The 17235-nt window shown below is 58.5% G+C and overlaps 3 protein-coding genes, 1 long non-coding RNA gene and 3 other non-coding genes across 7 annotated transcripts in view; 6 read left to right on the plus strand and 1 right to left on the minus strand.

Moving 5' to 3' along the window:
- Positions 1–1831, minus strand: part of LASP1 (LIM and SH3 protein 1) — a 30436-nt gene extending 28605 nt beyond the window's left edge. Inside the window, exon 1 of the mRNA XM_051640158.1 lies at positions 1627–1831. Within this exon, the coding sequence (XP_051496118.1) occupies positions 1627–1695 (69 nt within the window). The 5' untranslated portion in view covers positions 1696–1831. The remainder of the gene's footprint in view (positions 1–1626) is intronic.
- LOC127394314 (uncharacterized) lies at positions 1460–2979 on the plus strand. The gene is made up of 3 exons (XR_007891616.1): positions 1460–1536; positions 2505–2662; positions 2732–2979. It is a non-coding gene; the product is annotated as an uncharacterized LOC127394314 (long non-coding RNA).
- Positions 2980–3594: 615 nt separating this feature from the next.
- TRNAC-GCA (transfer RNA cysteine (anticodon GCA)) lies at positions 3595–3666 on the plus strand. The gene has a single exon. It is a non-coding gene; the product is annotated as a tRNA-Cys (tRNA).
- A 523-nt stretch (positions 3667–4189) lies between these two features.
- On the plus strand, positions 4190–6273 carry RPL23 (ribosomal protein L23). Its single transcript, XM_051640525.1, has 5 exons — positions 4190–4274; positions 4519–4602; positions 4840–4968; positions 5534–5647; positions 6159–6273. Exons 1-5 carry the CDS (start codon positions 4262–4264, stop codon positions 6239–6241), a joined length of 423 nt encoding a protein of 140 aa, XP_051496485.1. The 5' UTR covers positions 4190–4261; the 3' UTR covers positions 6242–6273.
- A 1860-nt stretch (positions 6274–8133) lies between these two features.
- On the plus strand, positions 8134–8205 carry TRNAC-GCA (transfer RNA cysteine (anticodon GCA)). The gene has a single exon. It is a non-coding gene; the product is annotated as a tRNA-Cys (tRNA).
- Positions 8206–8461: 256 nt separating this feature from the next.
- Positions 8462–8533, plus strand: TRNAC-GCA (transfer RNA cysteine (anticodon GCA)). The gene has a single exon. It is a non-coding gene; the product is annotated as a tRNA-Cys (tRNA).
- A 1088-nt stretch (positions 8534–9621) lies between these two features.
- On the plus strand, positions 9622–16826 carry CWC25 (CWC25 spliceosome associated protein homolog). Its single transcript, XM_051640511.1, has 10 exons — positions 9622–9872; positions 10192–10364; positions 10971–11207; positions 11567–11636; positions 12106–12233; positions 12436–12505; positions 13194–13354; positions 13821–13904; positions 14497–14658; positions 15965–16826. Exons 1-10 carry the CDS (start codon positions 9855–9857, stop codon positions 16077–16079), a joined length of 1218 nt encoding a protein of 405 aa, XP_051496471.1. The 5' UTR covers positions 9622–9854; the 3' UTR covers positions 16080–16826.
- The last annotated feature ends 409 nt before the right edge of the window (positions 16827–17235 follow it).

Genomic DNA, 17235 nt, shown 5'->3' on the forward strand with positions numbered 1-17235 from the left:
GAAGGGCAGGTTGGATGGGGCTTGGAGCAGCCTGGGCTGGTGGGAGGTGTCCCTGCCCATGCAGGGGGTTGGATCCTGATGATCTTTAAGGTCAATTCCAACCTAAGCCAGTCCATGATTTTATGGGAAAACCCAACTGTCCCGATTTCACTTCCAGAACATCGGGCACATCTGCTTGTCAACTCCCCAGCGCTGGAAGCTCGAAGGCAGCAGCAGCACAAACTTCCCTCCCTCCCCAAACCCTTCCTTATTCCTGTGCTTCAACTCCAGCGCTTATGCAAACAACCCCGGAGCTGCCCTTTCGACTTTGCTCGGGGTAGGGTGAAACCCGGGGGGTGGGAACAGGAATTCTAACAGCACCGGGCTGGTCCTGAGCTTTTATGGGAAGTGTGTGGGGGGGTGCTCCTCAGCAGCCTGAAACACCAGGAGAAATGTACACTGGGAGAGGTAACAGGGGGAGCCATTCAGTCAGGGGTGTGTGGCAAGGCTGGTCACGCAGTAACTGGTGGAAATCTAAAGATAGTGAGACTAATAAGACCCCTAAAGTCATTAAATAAAGCCTGCAGGCTCCTGCCTGCTCCCCAGCAGCCACCAGCCGTGGTCTCAGGATCCTCCTGCCCTCCAGCCACACACCATCTCCAGCTCAGAAGCAGCACAGACCCCAGGGAGGAGGAAGCGACGGGTCATCCCTCCCTTCCCATTCCAGTTCTCCACCATTCCCAGACCCGCAGCGACTGGAGGGCAGCGCAGGCTCCTGCAGACGGAGCCACTTCCCGGCTCCCACCAGGCAGGACGGTGCCGGGGACACTGGGCTGATAGTTCAGCTTCCAGCCATTCCCGGCTCCAGGAAGAAACATCATCTGTGAAAAATGCGGGCAGCAGGGTCTGCTGGAGCCCAGGAATGCCGCTGCCCTCGGCCGCGCATTCTTCCAGTTACTTTTTTTAGTCCTTAAACTGGTCGTCCCAGAAGCCTGGAAGAGTTGGGGGGGGGAGGGGGGCGGGGAGGGAGAGCGGCTCCGCTCTCCAGGAGGGGTCGGTTCGGAGGCAAATCCCACGGGATCCGTGGGGAGGGGGCAGGAGATGGAGGACCCCCCCCCCATCGCCTTCCTCACCTCCAGCTCCCACAGATGCGGGTTCCATGGAAGCTTTATGGTTTTTAATGAGAAACCACTCCAAAAAGAGAGGCTCGGGGCACTTAAGGGAGGCAGCACAAACTCTAAGAGATGGAATTCGGGAACAGGGAAGTGTGGATTGGGATGGAAAAACGAGGAAGGAAAGAAAGAAAGGAAAAAAAAAACACAAAAAACAACCCAACCAGAAACCAAGGAGCTGGGCTAATGGAAACCAGATGAGGTTCCTGGGAAGCGTTAGCTGTTGCTTTCCACCGGCCTCTGCCGCCGCCCGAGCCGCGGGGGCTGCCGCTGCCTTCCAGTTAATTCGATTTTTATATCTATTTTATAGATACACGGGAAGGAGGCACCTCCGGGACCAGGAGGAGCGTGGGAACCCCCCCCCAGGACCCTGCGACAGAGTCGGGTAGGAGGGGGGAACCATCCCACGCTAGCGGGCACCCCCCGAACCCACCCAACCCACCCACCCACCCTCTGGGCAACCCCCCACACTCACCTTATCCAAGCAGTTCACCTTCTCCGTGGGATAAACGATCTTCCCGCAACGAGCGCAGTTGGGATTCATGGTTGAGGGGGGGGAGAGGGAGAGAAAAAAAAAAAAAAAATATTCCGGGAAGGAGGGAAAGAGGAAAAAAGGGGATGAAGGGGGGGAAAGGGAAGGACCCACAGCTCCCACTCGCTGCTGCTTCTGAGCCTCCGCCCGCGCTGCCGCGACGCTAAATAGACGTGGGGGGAGGGAAGGGGAGGAGCGGAGGAGGCGGGGCGCCCACCCACGCGTGTACACGCACACATCCTCCCCTCCCCCCGGTCTCTTTAGCCCACCCCCTCCCCTTTCTTTCCCCCCCTCCCCTTTTTTCCCTCGGGGAGGGGGATTTTTTTTCACACATGCGCAGCCCCCGTTCCACGCGCGGACGCCGCGTGGAGCGGGGGCTGCGCATGTGCGGGAAAGTGGTGGTGGGGTCTTTCCTTCTTATTCATGTCAGGTTTAGGCTTCAAATTCGCTTGAAAAAGCAGCTTTTCCGATCCCCCCTCACAAAGGCGCCCACTCCTTCCCTTTCTCAGCGTCTCTCCCAGCTTCCCCCCCCCCCCCCCCCAAATAAACCCCAGCCCTCCCACCCTTTTCCTGCCCCGTGGCAGCTTGAAATCAGATGAGGTTTTTCTGCTTCTCTTTGGGATGTTTGTGGGTGGTTTTTCCTCGCTGGGCTCAGGAGATGCTGCTGGGGGAGGGAGGGGTTTTATCACCCAGAATTTTGGGGTTCAGCCTCACCCCAGATTCTGCTGCTTCCCGGGGCGGGGGGGCAAGACCATCTCCCCACCGACTCTTGGCTCCCGCTGCAGTTTTTCTTTCCCCTTTTTTGCTTTTCTTTCCATCAGCTGCATCATGGAAGCATCTGTCCCCTTGCCTGGGGTCACCCTGCAGCCGGGCCTGCCCTTTCCCCCCAGGGTGACTTTGAGGGGTGACAGGGGTGGGGTGACCTCCTAAGACCCCCCTCAGAAAGATGCCCCCCAGTCGTGCTGCATTTTCTCACCAGGTAACACTTCAGTTCTAGTCTCTCGTTGCCTACAAACCCCACATTTACTGATAGCAGCTCATTTTATAGCTCTGAGACAAGAAGACGCTGCTTTGCCATCTGAAGTCCTCACCCTCAACACCTATTTCCCATGATTGGCTCTCAAGCTGCCAAGGCTGCTCTCTTAGCTCCACAAAGAGCCCTCAGAGGACCAGGTGGATGCAACATGACAACCTGCACGGCTCGTGTTTTCCTCCCGAAATCAGATTTAGGCAACCCCTAAAGAAATGAACAATTATTTGCTGTTGCTACGCAAAAATCTCCTTCACTTCGTGGTGAAGTTCCAGCAGAGCGTGCAGGGGCTGATCGTTTCACAGGGAAGCGAAGCCCAGACAGGGTCAATTTCTTCTGATAACACAGAAAAATTTATTCTTTTTGCACGGTTCTCCAGAGCAGGGCGAGAGAAGGAGCCCACCCTGGACCCCCTCCAGCTGAGGCTGCTCCGGGCAGGAACCGGGAGTCCTTGGGCATGAACCGCAGATGTTTGTCCCCACCTTCGGTCCCCAAACCTGCCCGTGTGGCTCCTGCCTTTGTGCCCGTGGGGAGGGGTCCCCCGGGGCCACCGACCCCTCCTGCTCGGGCGTGAGGGACACCGAGGGGGACGGACCCGTGTCCGCAGGTGCCTTCCCCGGGGGGTCCCAGGGGTGGATCATGTCCGAGGGGTCGTTCCCGGGGGGTCGTTCCCGGAGGGATCGTTTCCAGTGGGATCATTCCCGGGGGGGGATCGTTCCCCGGGGGATCCGCCGGGTCCCGGAGGGTCTTTTCCTGGAGTCGGTTCCCTGGGGTCCCGCTGCCCCAGGGGCTGTTTCTGGAGGTTCCCGGGCGCTCCGGGGGCGGGTCCCGGGGGTCCCGCAGGGCCCGGGAAGGGCGGCGCGGCGGGCGCTGCAGCGTGCGGGGGTATAGCTCAGTGGCAGAGCATTTGACTGCAGATCAAGAGGTCCCCGGTTCAAATCCGGGTGCCCCCTCTTTTTTTTCTTACTCTGGTGCTTTATTCCCCCCCCCCGTTCTCCTTTTCTCTCTCTCTTCTTCCTCGAAACCAGAAATCGAAATTCAAGGATTTTCGCCCCAAATTAATTCTCGCCGGGGACCGGCACGAAACCCTTCCGCCTTGTGCCCGCGGCGCACACCAGGGGCCGGCCCGAGGCGAGCGGGGAGTGCGGCCTGAGGGGCTCCCGGGGCCTCTCCCGGTGCCTTCCGGTGCTCCCGGGGCCGCTCCGGGTGTCTCCCGGTGCTCCAGGGGCCTCCAGGGGGCGCTCCCGGGACCTCCCGGTGCCTCCCGGTGCCTCCAGGGGCCGCTCCAGGTGCTCCCGGGACCTCCCGGTGCTCCCGGTGCCCCCAGGGGCCGCTCCCGGTGCCTCCCGGTGCTCCCAGTGCCTCCCGGGGCCGCTCCCGGTGCTCCCGGTTCTCCCGCTGCTCCCGGTGCCTCCAGGGGGCGCCCCGGGGCTCCCGCCGGCAGCGCCACGTGACAGCCCCGTCACGTGACGCCGGCGGCGCGGAAGGGGGCGGGGCCAGCGCATATCCCGGCGCGCCCCGCGCGTCTCTCCCTCTTCCGGCGCCAAGATGTCGAAGCGAGGTGAGGCGGGCGCGGGGCCCGCGCGGGATCCGGCGCCATCCGCCGTCCCGGTGCGTCCCGGCGCGTCCCGGCGCGGGGGGGGCTGGGATGGCCGCTCGGGCGGGGGCTGGCGGAGCTGGGGGCCGGGGAGCGGCGTCCGGCCGCGGTGCCCGTCGCTCCGTCCCGGGGCGGTGCGGGCCGGGCCGGCTCCCCGGGGCCCCTTGAGCGGTGTCTCCCGGCTCTGAGCCTCCTTCCCTCCCCCCAGGACGCGGCGGTTCCTCCGGCGCCAAGTTCCGCATCTCGCTGGGTCTCCCGGTGGGCGCCGTGATCAACTGCGCGGACAACACGGGTGAGCGCCCCGGCGGGTCCGCCGGGACCCCGGTTTTCCTTCTGAAAAGCTCTCGCTGTGTCTGCGCTGGTGGCTGAGCGAGATGTCGTGGAAGGAAAGAGCAGAAGCGTCGCCTGTGGGTGAAGCGGCGGCTCGTGCCGTGGGCTTCAATGGGCGATGGGACAAGGGGACAAGGGGACATGGGGACCAGGGCAGAGTTCCCGGGCGGGTTCACGGCGGCGTTTTCCCCCCCCGCAGGAGCCAAGAACCTCTACATCATCTCCGTGAAGGGCATCAAGGGGCGGCTGAACCGGCTGCCGGCGGCTGGGGTGGGGGACATGGTGATGGCCACGGTCAAGAAGGGGAAACCGGAGCTGAGGAAAAAGGGTGAGTAAGGAGAGACTTGGTGGTCCTGCCCGGAACGGCCCTGCTCTGAGGGGTGGGGGGAGAGGGAGGGTGGTTCCTGAGGCGGAGTGTGGGCAGGGATCCCGGAAATGTTTTCTCCCCCCCTTCTGAAAAGCACTGGCTGGGTCTGTGCCGTGGCCCGGGGAGTTGTCCTGGAAGGGCAGAGCGAGGACATCGCTCTGGGTGAGGTGACAGCCCCTGCTGGGCACTTCAGTCAGCGGTGGGACATCCTGCCCCGGGAGGGGGTTGCCTGCTGCTCCACAGGGAGGGGTTCCTGCCGAGTGGCTCTGGGAATTCACTTTGTGTTTGGAAATAAGGGCAAGAAAGTGGGAAAAGAGTCAACATTCCAAGTGTAGAGGCAGCTGTTCCATGATCAGCTCCACGTCCACGTCTGACCATCAACTGTAGCTTCTCTAGATGGAAAAAACCCACCCCCAAAGGCACGGGTGGGGGTGGAAGCTGCAGCAGAACAGTTCCCTGGGTTCTCTGCCCCCTGGTCTGCCCGTTTCCCGGGGTGTGTGTGATTCCAGCTGCTCCTTCCCCGCAGTGCACCCGGCCGTGGTGATCCGGCAGCGCAAGTCCTACCGCCGCAAGGACGGGGTGTTCCTCTACTTCGAGGACAACGCGGGGGTGATAGTGAATAATAAAGGGGAAATGAAAGGTGAGGAGCAGAACCTGCTGGGTGGGAGGGGAATGGGGAGAAGGGGGTGGCAGGTTGGGGGTGCTGGGGAGGGGGCTGTGGTGTCCTGGGATGGGATCCAGAGTCTCCTTGGGCTCAGGGAATCACTGAATCCCAGACTGGTTTGGGTGGGAAGGGACCTTAAAGCTCATCCAGTCCCACCCCCTGCATGGGCAGGGACACCTCCCACCAGCCCAGGCTGCTCCAAGCCCCATCCAACCTGCCCTTCAACACTGCCAGGGCTGGGGCAGCCACAGCTTCTCTGGGCAACCTGTTCCAGGGTCTCCCCACCCTCACAGCAAAGAATTCCCTCCTCATGTCCAACCTCAGCCTCCCCTCTTCCACTTCAAATCCATTCCTCCATATCCCATCCTTCCCTGCCCTGTTCCAAAGACCCTCCCCACCTTCCCTGGACCCCTCAGGCCAGTGCCCGGAGCTGTTCGTCCAGGTGTGTTCCAGCCATTCCAAGGTGCTGCTGTTTTCCCTTCCCCAGGCTCTGCCATCACAGGCCCCGTGGCCAAGGAATGTGCTGACCTGTGGCCCCGCATCGCCTCCAACGCCGGGAGCATCGCCTGAGCCCTGCCACCAATAAAAACCCTTCTTCCAAACCCCTGCTGTCTTCTCTTGGCCTCCTCGGGACAGTCTGGTCACCAGGAAGTTACTTCTGGGACAGGCTTTCCCAGCACGACGTGCTTCAGCAGGAATGTGGGCTTGGGAGGTTTAAGTCTCTCTTTTTCCAGGCAGGCTCCTGAGCTGCTGGAAAATACCTGGAAGGGTTTGCATGGGAATGACTTGAATTTTAGCAGCACTGGCTGATGATCCCAGTTAGGAACACGTGGACAGACACGGGGTGGAGTCCAGAAAAGCCCTTTGTCTGTGGTAGGTCTGGAATTTTCCTCCAGAAGGGGCAATTTGATTCCAGTGGGGAATCCTGTCTGATCCTGCTCTGTCCCAGGAACTGCAGGTTGGGGTTGGGCAGGAGCCTCTGGAGGAGGTTCCTTGGGCCTTGCTGGGGACACTCAAGGACACGTGGCTGAGGTGGTGGCTGGAGCACCTGGTGCCAGACTCTCCATCCCTGGGGACAGGCAGGAGAGGTGACCTGAGCTTTCCTTGGAGCTGGAAGGGATGGCTGTGCAGGAGCTCCTGGTGCTGGTGTTCCTGTGGCTGGGGCAGAGCCAGGGATGTGTCTGGATGTGACCTGCAGGTCCTACCAGAGGGGCCTTGGGCCTGGGCTGTGTGACCTGCTCTGCTGGGAGGTGTCCCTGCCCCTGCAGGGGGGGTTGGATCTAGATGATCCTTAAGGTTCCTTTCTACCCTAAACCATTCCATGATGATCCTATGGATTATTGTGGGCCTGGTGACCCAGACTGACCCAAGCACGTGGGGCAGGTTTGGGGCTGCTGCCCCCCTGCCTGGTTACAGCCCCTTGGCTCCATCTGCCCCAGGATGAACCTGTTCTCACTGCGCTTCACTTTTCCTTTGGCTCAAGAGATTCCTGGTAATTTTGAGCTGATGCTGAAGCTTTTGGTCTGGAGAGGGTCTGGTGGAGCCCAGTCCTTGGGGGTGATGGACACGAGCACCAGGGATCTCTAGGGGGTTGTGGGGAGTTTCTGAGCAGCTCTTTGGGCTCACTGACCTGAGTCTGCAAAGCATTGTGGCCTAAAAATCGTTCCTTGGATGTTCCCAGTGGATAATGGGGAGCTGGGCACTGGCAGCAGCTGGGGAGGGGAATCTTGGCACAGGACAGGGCTGCTCTGCTCTCCATGGGCTGTTACATGGAGCAGCAAAGCAGTCCAGGCTTCTTCCCAGCAGCCCTGGAAGCCCTGGATGGATACGAGGGCTGCTCTGGCTGTCACCTCAGCTCTCCACATCTGCCCTGGAGTCCACATCTTTCTGAGCTGTGACCACCTTTCCAACCCACTGGGGATGAAGAAGCTGTTCCTCAGACCAGGGGGGAAATGCAGGGTCCTTCTTAAGAGTAAGGAACCACCACTGGAGTAGAGATGTTGCCTCCTGATCTGTTTTAACAGCCTGGGCTGGGTTTTTTTGAGCTGTGAAGAGTTTTAAAGGTTGGAGCAGATGATCCTTGAGGTCCAACCTGGCATTTCATGACTCTCTGATAGGATTTCTGAGGCAGAGCAGGGCACGGGAGTTGGATGAAAGGCTTTGGGTGTTTGTTTTTCACTGTCTCCTGCCTCTGGGCAGCCGGGAGGGGAAGAGGGAGGTGACCCCCCTGGTGGTGGAGCAACCTCCAGCCGGGTGGGGAACTCGAGTGTTCTTTTTGGGACGTTTTAGAGACAGAACTGGGAATGGATGAGCTTGGCCCTCGGGAACCTGGTAGTACGTGTGGTGAGGGGCAGGGGTTGGGGTGGGATGAGGGGCACTGGGGAGTCGCAGGGTGGAAGCAGGAGGGTGAGGGGCCCAGCAGAGCTCCTCAAGGGCTCCAGCCCCAGTTGCAGTTGTCAGCGGGGGGTGTAGCTCAGGGGCAGAGCATTTGACTGCAGATCAAGAGGTCCCCGGTTCAAATCCGGGCGCCCCCTCCCCTTTTTTTTTCCTTCTTTTCCTCGAGAAAAACTCGGCTGGAGCTGCCCCTTCCAGCACTTCTCCCACAAAGTGTCTGCAGGCCTTGTCCTCCTTCCCCTTGGGTGCTGGGGAGGGGGAAGCAGCAGATGTCCCCAGGAAGAGGACTTTTTTGGTGAGGAGAGAGACAAGCACTTAATGAGTGGCTGCTCCTTGTCCTGGGATTAATTAGCAGGTGTTTGTGGCAGTAATTAAGAAGCAGGTTCCCAGGAAGCAGGGGGTATAGCTCAGTGGTAGAGCATTTGACTGCAGATCAACAGGTCCCCAGTTCAACTCTGGGTGCCCCCTTCCAGCCCTAAATGTTTTTTAAATCCTCAGGATTTGGGGGTGTCTCTTCACTGGCAAGATCAGCCTGAACTCTCCTCCTCTTTGTTCTTTTCACCTGGAGCAAGAAAATCATGGGGAAAATGTTCAAGACTGAGGACACTGTTGCTGTGTCAAGTGAGAGTCTGTGCAGAGACCAGTGGGAGAGAAAAGAGGTGCTGGTGGAGAGGAACTGGGATGTGGTCACCTGGTAAGGGGGGAATGGGTCTAGTTTGTTTCCTGCTTGAATAATTCTCATTCATTGCAGCAGCAACCACAGGCTGTGACCGCGTCCCCTCTGGAGGTGAGATCTGGGATGGGGGGCTGTGGCCATACAGCCCGCGGGTGGGTATCGCTGTCCTCCCTACCCGGGGGCTCGAACCCGCGCCCTCCGGCCCCGCAGCCGGGAGCTCTGCCCCTCGAGCTGTGCCCGGGGCGCGGGGCCGGGGGGGGGGAGGGGTCGGGCGGCCCCGGGTGGCTCCGGGACAGCGCGCGGGGCCGGGAACCGCGGGACCAGGGTTCAAACCCCGCGGGGTCCCCGGTTCTGACCCGCAGTTCCAGCCCCGCAGGGTCCCCCGGCTCCGTCCCGCTCCGGGCATTCCCAGGCACCGCTCTGGGATTGGTGCCTCCACCCTCCCCTTGGAACCTCCTCAGCGCGGAACCGCAGCGCAAACTCCTCGCGGGCTCCGCAGAGCAGCGTGGGCGACAGCGCCGAAACTGGAAATGACAGCACAGAATCACTGAGGGGGGGGGGGAAAGCCCCTGAAACCATCGAGTCCAGCGCTGGTCGGGAGGGGACAGCTCGTGTCTGCCGGGCCAGGGAGTTCCCAAACCCCCCCGGCCCCCCGAGCCGCCAGCGGGGAGCGGGACCCGCTTCTCCCCCCCCCGCGGCCTCAGCTGGATGTGGTGGAACCCCCAGCTCTGCCGGGGGGCTCGGGGCTCAGCTCTGCCGGGGGGTTTCGGGGCTCAGCTCTGCCGGGGGGCTCGGGGGCACCAGCAGCTGCCGCGGGGAGGGAACGAACCGAACCTCCAGCCCCGGGCTCCGTCCTGGCGGTACCGGGCAGCCCCGGCTGTTCCTCGCCGCCCAACCAGCTCCCTTCCCCAGGGAAGGGGGGGTCATCCTCGGCCTGTCGGTGTTTCCCTGTCCCTACCGCTCGCAGCCGGTCCCGGCTCCGCCATCTCGCCGGTTCGGCGGAGGTGACGACGTGTGAGCCGCGCCGGGCGGAACAGGAGGTGCCTCGGCGGCCGGTGATGACGCACACCCGGTCCCGGTAGCCGGTGGGGAAGCGCCGGAGCTGCCGCCGTCATGGGAGGGGGCGACTTGGTGAGGAGGGTCCCGGGCCGGGGTCGAGCGGCTCCCCCGGGGGCACCGAGCCCGGGTTTGCCGGGGCTGGGGCCGGTCCCCGGTGCCGGCACCGGAGCCCCCGGGTCCCGGGGGAGCGGGAACCAGCGCGTCCCGCGCTGTGGGTCCCGCTGGGAGGGCGGTGGGCGAGCCCGGCTGTGCGCGGCCCCTGCCCCGGGGTTACCGGCCAGGAACGGCCCGTGGGGACCCGCGGGTTCGGGGGGGGGGGGGTTGGCGGAGCTTTGGTCACGACCCGGGCCCGTTTTTCTCCCTCTCCCCACCCCCCACCCCGTCCTGTTAGAACCTGAAGAAGAGCTGGCACCCCCAGACCCTGCGGAATGTGGAGAAGGTCTGGAAAGCCGAGCAGAAACATGAGGCCGAGAGGAAGAAGATCGAGGAGCTGCAGCGGGAGCTGCAGGAGGAGCGAGCGCGGGAGGAGATGCAGAGATACGCGGAGGACATGGGCACTGTGCGGTGAGGGGGGCACCGGGGGGCGGGCACGGCCTGGGGGTGTGCCCGGGGCTGGGGTCCCCGGCACAGGAAGGAGATGGAGCTCCTGGACAGGCTGGGAGAGTTGGGGTGTTCAGCCTGGAGAAGAGAAGGCTCCAGGGAGACCTTAGAGCAGCTTCCAGTGCCTGAAGGGGCTCCAGGAAAGCTGGGGAGGGACTTGGGACAAGGGCAGGGCGGGAGAGGACAAGGGGGATGGATGAAAACTGGAAGAGGGAGATTGAGGTGAGACATGAGGAGAGAATTCTTCCCTGTGAGGGTGGTGAGAGCCTGGCCCAGGTTGCCCAGGGAAGCTGTGGCTGCCCCATCCCTGGCAGTGTTGAAGGGCAGGTTGGATGGGGCTTGGAGCAGCCTGGGCTGGTGGGAGGTGTCCCTGCCCATGCAGGGGGGTTGGATCTAGATGATCTTTGAGGTCCCTTCCCACCCAGAATGTTCCATGGGTCTATGTGGTTGCCCGTGACAGAACCACTGGTTTAATGTCTCTGCTAAGAAAACATCTCCTCTGCCCTCTGTGCCTTCAAATGTAGCTCCAGAGCTGACAGGAGGTGACTGAGATGCTCTTGTTTGCAACAGGAAAAGAGAAGAGAAGCTGGAGTGGATGTACCAGGGCCCAGGGGGCATGGTGAACAGAGAGGAGTACCTGATGGGGCGCCCCGTGGACAAATACATCTTTGAGAAGGGTGAAGAGAAGGATGCTGGCTGCTCCAACGAGACTGGGCTCCTCCCAGGCTCCATTTTTGCCAAGTCAGGTGCCAATTCTGTCCTGGACATGGCCAACAAAATCCGGGAGGATCCACTGTTCATGATCAGGTACTGCAGGTGGAGCTGGAAGCAGTGGGAGATGCAGGCAAAGAACTGGGCTGCTTTATCCCTGTCCCAGCTCCTGGTGTGACTGTTCCTTTGGCTGTTTGGGAACTCTGGGAGCTGCTGTAGTTAGTGTGGGAGGCAGAGATGGGCACAGCTGGTGTATGTTTCCCCTCCTGGTGGCACCTCCAGGGGAACAGGGCAGACTCCCCCCTCAGCTGGACCTGTTCTGAAGGTCCAAAACTTCCCTGTTTTCCTCCATCATGCCTTTTCAGAGCCTGCCTTTCATCTGGATCTTTCATGAAAAGACACTTCCAGCTGTTTCAAAATGCTCAGCGTGGGTTTGTTTTGTTTTTCTGCTTTAGGAAGAGGGAGGAGGAGAAGAAGAGAGAAGTTTTGAATAATCCTGTCAAGATGAAGAAAATCAAAGAGCTGGTAGGTGAACCTCCCTGCTCCTGGAAAGCACAAAACACTGAGCCAAGGGAAGGGTCAGGGGTGAAAACTGGTGTGTTTTTAGGATAAGGAGCTGAATCCCATTTCCTGTCTCATATTAAAATGGAATAAATTCAGCTTCCTAGAGCCCTGATGGAATCCAACCAGGTTTTTTATCAGTGTCTCAGCAGGAATGAGTTTATTGTCCTTTCAGAGTCAATCTTATTTTGCTTTTCCTGCTCTTCTGGTGGTTTTTAAGCTAGTGATGAATTTTTTATTTAATGCCACAAAGTAACTGCAGAGTTGGGTATTTTACCAGGGAAAACCCCGCCAAGCTCCTCAGCTCTGAGGGAAGAGCAAGTGAAAGGGTTTAAGTTTTGTTCCTGGAGTCTTTCCACAGAGAATTTTCCTCCTTTGCCTGGTGATACTGACTGGCCAAGGAATTCCTGCTAATTAGATGGTGTCTTTGTAGCTGCAAAACAGTTTGGATAAAAAAGAGAAGAAGAAGAAGAAGGAGAAGAAGAAGAAGCACAAGAAGCGGCGGCATCGCAGCTCCAGCAGTGACAGTGGCAGCAGTGATGGGGAGAGGGGCAAAACCAGGTGTGTTTGGGGCTTTTCTAGTCAAAATACTTTGTTTCCTGGTTATCTGGCTTTTTCCAGTCCCCTTTCTGAGCCTTATTTCTGATTCCTGCTTCTAATTTGCCCAGATGTTGCTGGGTTGTTACTTTGTTGTTTTGCGTCGTTTCAGTGTTGGAAGGTTGTTCTTCCAGCTGTTTTCCCAACTCTCCTGGGTTTTTTGCAGGTCTCAGAAGAGGACAAGCAGTTCCTGCTGGAAAACTGCTCCTTCCAGAGCTCCAGGATATGGTTTGCAAGTGAGTCTGTGGGTGTCACAGCAATTCCAGCAGCAGAGCTGCCCTGGGGCAGGGAAGAGCCAAAGGTTTGGGAGTTTGTTCCCTGGCTCCAGGAAGGTTCTGAGGGAGACATGATATAAAGTTCAGATGAAGTGGAATAAAGTTCAGATCAAGTTTTGAGACATGAGATAATCAGGTTCAGAATAAATAGAATGAAGTTCAGATGAAACAGAAGAAAGTTCAGATGAAATTTGCAGGCACAATGTAATAAGGTTCAGATGAATGAAGCTCAGATTAAATTTGCAAGCACAACACAATGAAGTTCAGATTAAATTAGAAGAAAGGTCAGATGAAGTTTGGAGGCATGATAGAATTAGGTTCAGGTTAAACAGAATAAGGTTCAGGTTAAATAGAATCAAGGTCAGATTAAATTTGGAGACATGGGTAGAGTGAGGTTGAGATTGAATAGAGTGAGGTTGAGATTGAATAGAATGAGGTTGAGATTGAATTTGGAGACAGTTCAGTTGCTGAACACAAGGCAGAACTGATCTTGGACACGGGTTTAATGAGACCCCAGAGGAGAGAGAAGGAAAAGCAAAGCCCAGCGAAGCTCCTCCCTGCAGCGCCCCTCGCCCGAGGTCTCCTCCTCCCTCCTTGTCCCCTCTCAAGACCTTGTCCCCCTCTCCTGAAAGCCCCTCTCGGTTTCCAGGAGCTGAGCCCGAGGCCCCGGAGCTCCCCGGCCGGCCAGGAGGGGGCCCCGCAGCGGCACCGGGAGCGCTCCCGGAGCCAGAGCCGCTCCCCCCAGAGACGCCCCGGCAAGAGGAACCCGGAATGCAGGGGGTCGGGATCCCCTTCCAGACACAGCAAACAGTGAGTGGGGCCAACCCGGGGGATGTGAACCTAGAGCTGCTGGTTCTCCAGGCTCAATCCCTCTGGCTCAGGCTCTTTCCACCAGTTCTGGGGGTAAAGGCAGGAGCTGGGCAGGAGCCACAGGATTCCCTCCTGGAGGGGATGTGCTGTCATTGCACCCTCCTCCTGGCTGCACCTTTAGGTGGTGCTTGATTTGTGCTTCTAAAAAGGCATTTCTGGCTACTGAGTGACCTTCACCACAGGCAGATACAACCAGGTGCCAGGTATCCCATGTTTGCTGAGGCAATAACCCCAAACTGGGTGAAAACAGGTGGGAACCTCCCATCCTGTGAAGTGATTAGAGTTTGTTTTCAGGATGGGCAGTTGGTGGTGACATCTTGGTTTCAGGATATAGACCAAAAAAGTCCAGGGAACGTGTAGAGGTGGGATATGAATCTGTCCTGAAAAGGCTGTTTCTGGGTTGCAGCCACAGTCGGGAGGAGAAGGGCAGAGCCAGGAGCCCCTCCCCAAAAAAGAGCTACCGCCGCCAGCACAGCCCGGGCTACACCAGGTGAGCCAGGTCCTGCCCCTCTGCTCTGGGAGGGAGGTTGTCCTGCTGACTGGGAAGCAACTGGTGTGATCTGGGAACCACATTTTATCCTGGGATCTATAAAGTAGATTGGGTTGAATGTCCAGGAAGCTGGATGGAGAGTCCTGAGGTGCTTGGGTTGGTGCTTGTGAGCTTGGTTGTCAGTTAATGCCTTGAGTGGCTTCCCAAGGCAGTTCCCAGGGTTGGTGGTTCTCCTCGTGTGTCCCACCCCTGCAGGGCAGGGCTGTGAGGTCACTCCTTGTCCCTCAGCCTGTTAATTAGCAGGTTCTGTTTCACTGTCATTGGGAGAACCCGACCTGGGCAGCTTCATCTCACCAGGGAATGAAAAACAAGCTGAAAAGAGGGAGAAACCAGTTTTCCTGGGATGTGGGGAAGCAGAGCAGGCAGGCCTGTGCTACACAGGCTCTGCTGATGGACTTCCAAAGGGAAAACCACCTTGAACAGCCCTAATTTGGGGCTTGGGGGGGGGATTATAAATCACCTTAAAGAGCAGAAGGCAGGGGGTGAGGCCAAGGGGCCAGTGTTTCCCAGCGGGGGGTTTCCTGCACAACAGAAAGATCTCCCAGGAGGAGCTGGAGAGGAAACGGCAGGAAATGATGGAAAATGCCAAGTGGAGGGAAGAGGAGAGAGCAAACAACCTCAGGAAGCACCGAAAGGAGGAGGAGCTGGAGAGGGAAGCAGAGAAGCTCGACTCCCGAGATGGGAAGTTCTTCCAGTGAGTGTTTTTATGACCTGGTTTTATGACCCGTGGCTGCTGAGCAGTGAGTGGTGGCCTCAGGGCTTGGGGTGTTTCAGATCATGATCTAAGATCTGTCCCTGCTGCATTTTACAGTAGAACTAATGACATATGAAGCTCCTACATTCTCTGGAAGGGTTTAGATTGGAAGTTACCTTAAAGCTCATCCAGTCCCAACCCCCTGTGTGGGCAGGGACACCTCCCACCAGCCCAGGTTGCTCCAAGCCCCCCATCCAACCTGCCCTTCAACACTGCCAGGGATGGGGCTTCCCACTGCTCCTATCATGACCTTGCTTGTCACACTCAGAAATGCCTGCTCAGTCATTTTTTGCCATCCTGTAGAAAGGCCCCAGAGGCTTTTCCATGCAGATAATAAAAAGTTGTGGTGTTGTAGGAGCTTGGGGCAGTTCTAGGCCTGCAGGTCCACTGGGAGTCTGTGTGCCAAGAGCAAGAGGGACTGAAACCTCTGCTCGAGGAGAAATAAAACCACTTCCAAATGGAGTTGGGGATGTGGTCCCTTGTGCAGCCAAAGGCCTTCCAGGCAGTGCAGTGGTGTGTGAGAGATCCTGTGACCAGTGGTCTATATTTTGGAGTGGTTGCAGCATGTAATTCTCTATAAATTAATCAGAAAAGAATGTATGGTTAATTGCTGAGGCTGCCCAGAGCTGGGAATGCTCATGGGTGGCTTAAAATCACCATGGATCTTCTCCATGAGCCAAATCTCTTGTAAGGGGGTATTTTAGTGTGTTTCCCCACTCAGAAGAAACCAGCTTAGCTGACAGACTTGATGTGTTGTCTGAAGAGGGAGGTGGAGGAGGTGGCTCAGAAAAGGGCAGCAGTGTGAGCTGAAGTGCTGGAAGGAGAGGGGACAAGGAGCCCTGTGCCCTCCTCCTCCTGCCGTGGTCATTTCCAGCCTGAGCTCTGGCACTTGAGCTCCCCAAGGAGCCGCCCTCAGTGCAGGAACACGTTGCTTTTCCCTCCTTTGCTGCACAGAAAAGCAACCAAGTCCCCTGTGACAGATGCACTTGTAATTAACAGCTCCTTATATTGGGAAGGTGGAGGAGACTTGAGACTGAAAATTTTCCTGACCTGAAAGGAGGGGTTGAATCTGGTCCCAGCTGAGCTGGAAGGTGCTCAGTTCAGTGCAGGCTTGGACAGGGAAGAATCTGCTGCTTTCCCTGTTAGGTGAATTTAGGTAGATGACCTGGAGGTGGTGAATCCTGCTGGGAACAGGGCAACGTTTGGAAAGAAGTTGCTGATTTCTCTCTGGTTCCATTTCCTGCAGCCGCCTGAAGCTGGAAAGTGCATCCACCTCCAGCCTGGAGGACCGGGTGAAGCGCAACATCCACTCCCTCCAGAGGACTCCTGCTGCCTTGGAAAAGAACTTCATGCAGAGATGAAACTTGTTCTTCCTCTGCTCCTGTGCAGAAGTTCGATGGACACTGATTCCCAAAGGTGAGACACCTCCAGCACAGGCTCCCTGCTCCCCACAGGAACTGTTTCCATCTCCCAGGGAGGCGCTGGAATTCCGTGCTGCAGCCCCCGTGGTGTGTTCTGGACTGGTGGGCTAGGTTTGTACTGAGGGTGTGACCTTTGCTGGAGAACTTGTGAGCCTTGGTATTCTATTTTGAAGGCACTGTCAGAGCTTTTCCTTCTCTCTCCACCTGGACTGGTATAATGTTGGGGTGTTACTACCAGATGATGGGGTGATGTTATTACCAGATGGGTGGGAACTGCTTCCTGCCTCGGGCAGATCATCCCACCTCTTTTATACAACAGCAAAACACACTATTTTTGTTAGTCCTTAAAAACCTGAGGGGAACAAATCCACATCTTGACCTTAATTCCATGGGATTGGAGAAAGATACAGGAGTAAGGACAAAATTCTGCTCGATGCTGCCACCCTTTGAGGTGTGGGTTTGGGGGGGTGACGTTAGACCCTGCTGGGAAGTACCTGGAGTTGGTGGCTCAGGGGTTTGATGGTGTTTGACCCAAAGGGAGCTGCTCCAGGGGGGAGGGAGCAGAGCACAGCCACAGCACAATGTTCCCTGGGGTTTTTGTAAGTCACCTGTAAACGTGCGGCGCTGCGGGGCGCTTCTTTCTGGGGCTTTTGTTTTAAATTAAGAAACTTTCCTGTCGTTTTTAAATGGTCTTTGTGGCTTTTGGGGGTGGGAGGGGCAGGGGCAGGGTAACTCCGGGGGGGGGGGGGGGCGGTTGTCACTGCCTGTGCCAGCCCCTGAGTGGGTTCGTCCGACTCGCTGGAGCCCGGGGGGGTCCCGGGGCGGTTCTTTTGGGGGGGGGGGGGTCCAGGGGCGGTTCTTTGGGAGCTCCCGGGGGGGTCCCGGGGCGGTTCTTGGGAGGTCCCGGGGTGGTTCTTTGGGGGGGGGGGGGGGGGGGTCCCCGGGGCGGTCCCCGGGGCGGTTCTTTGGGAGCTCCCGGGGCGGTTCTTGGGGGGGGGGGTCCCCGGCAGCCCCGGCCCCTCCTCGCCCATTCAGCGGCGGCCGGGGCCGTGTGCAGCAGCCCATTCATAATTCCAGGCTCCTCGCTTCTTATTGG

Source organism: Apus apus, chromosome 25, assembly GCF_020740795.1.
Source record: "Apus apus isolate bApuApu2 chromosome 25, bApuApu2.pri.cur, whole genome shotgun sequence".
Lineage (NCBI taxonomy): Eukaryota > Metazoa > Chordata > Aves > Apodiformes > Apodidae > Apus > Apus apus.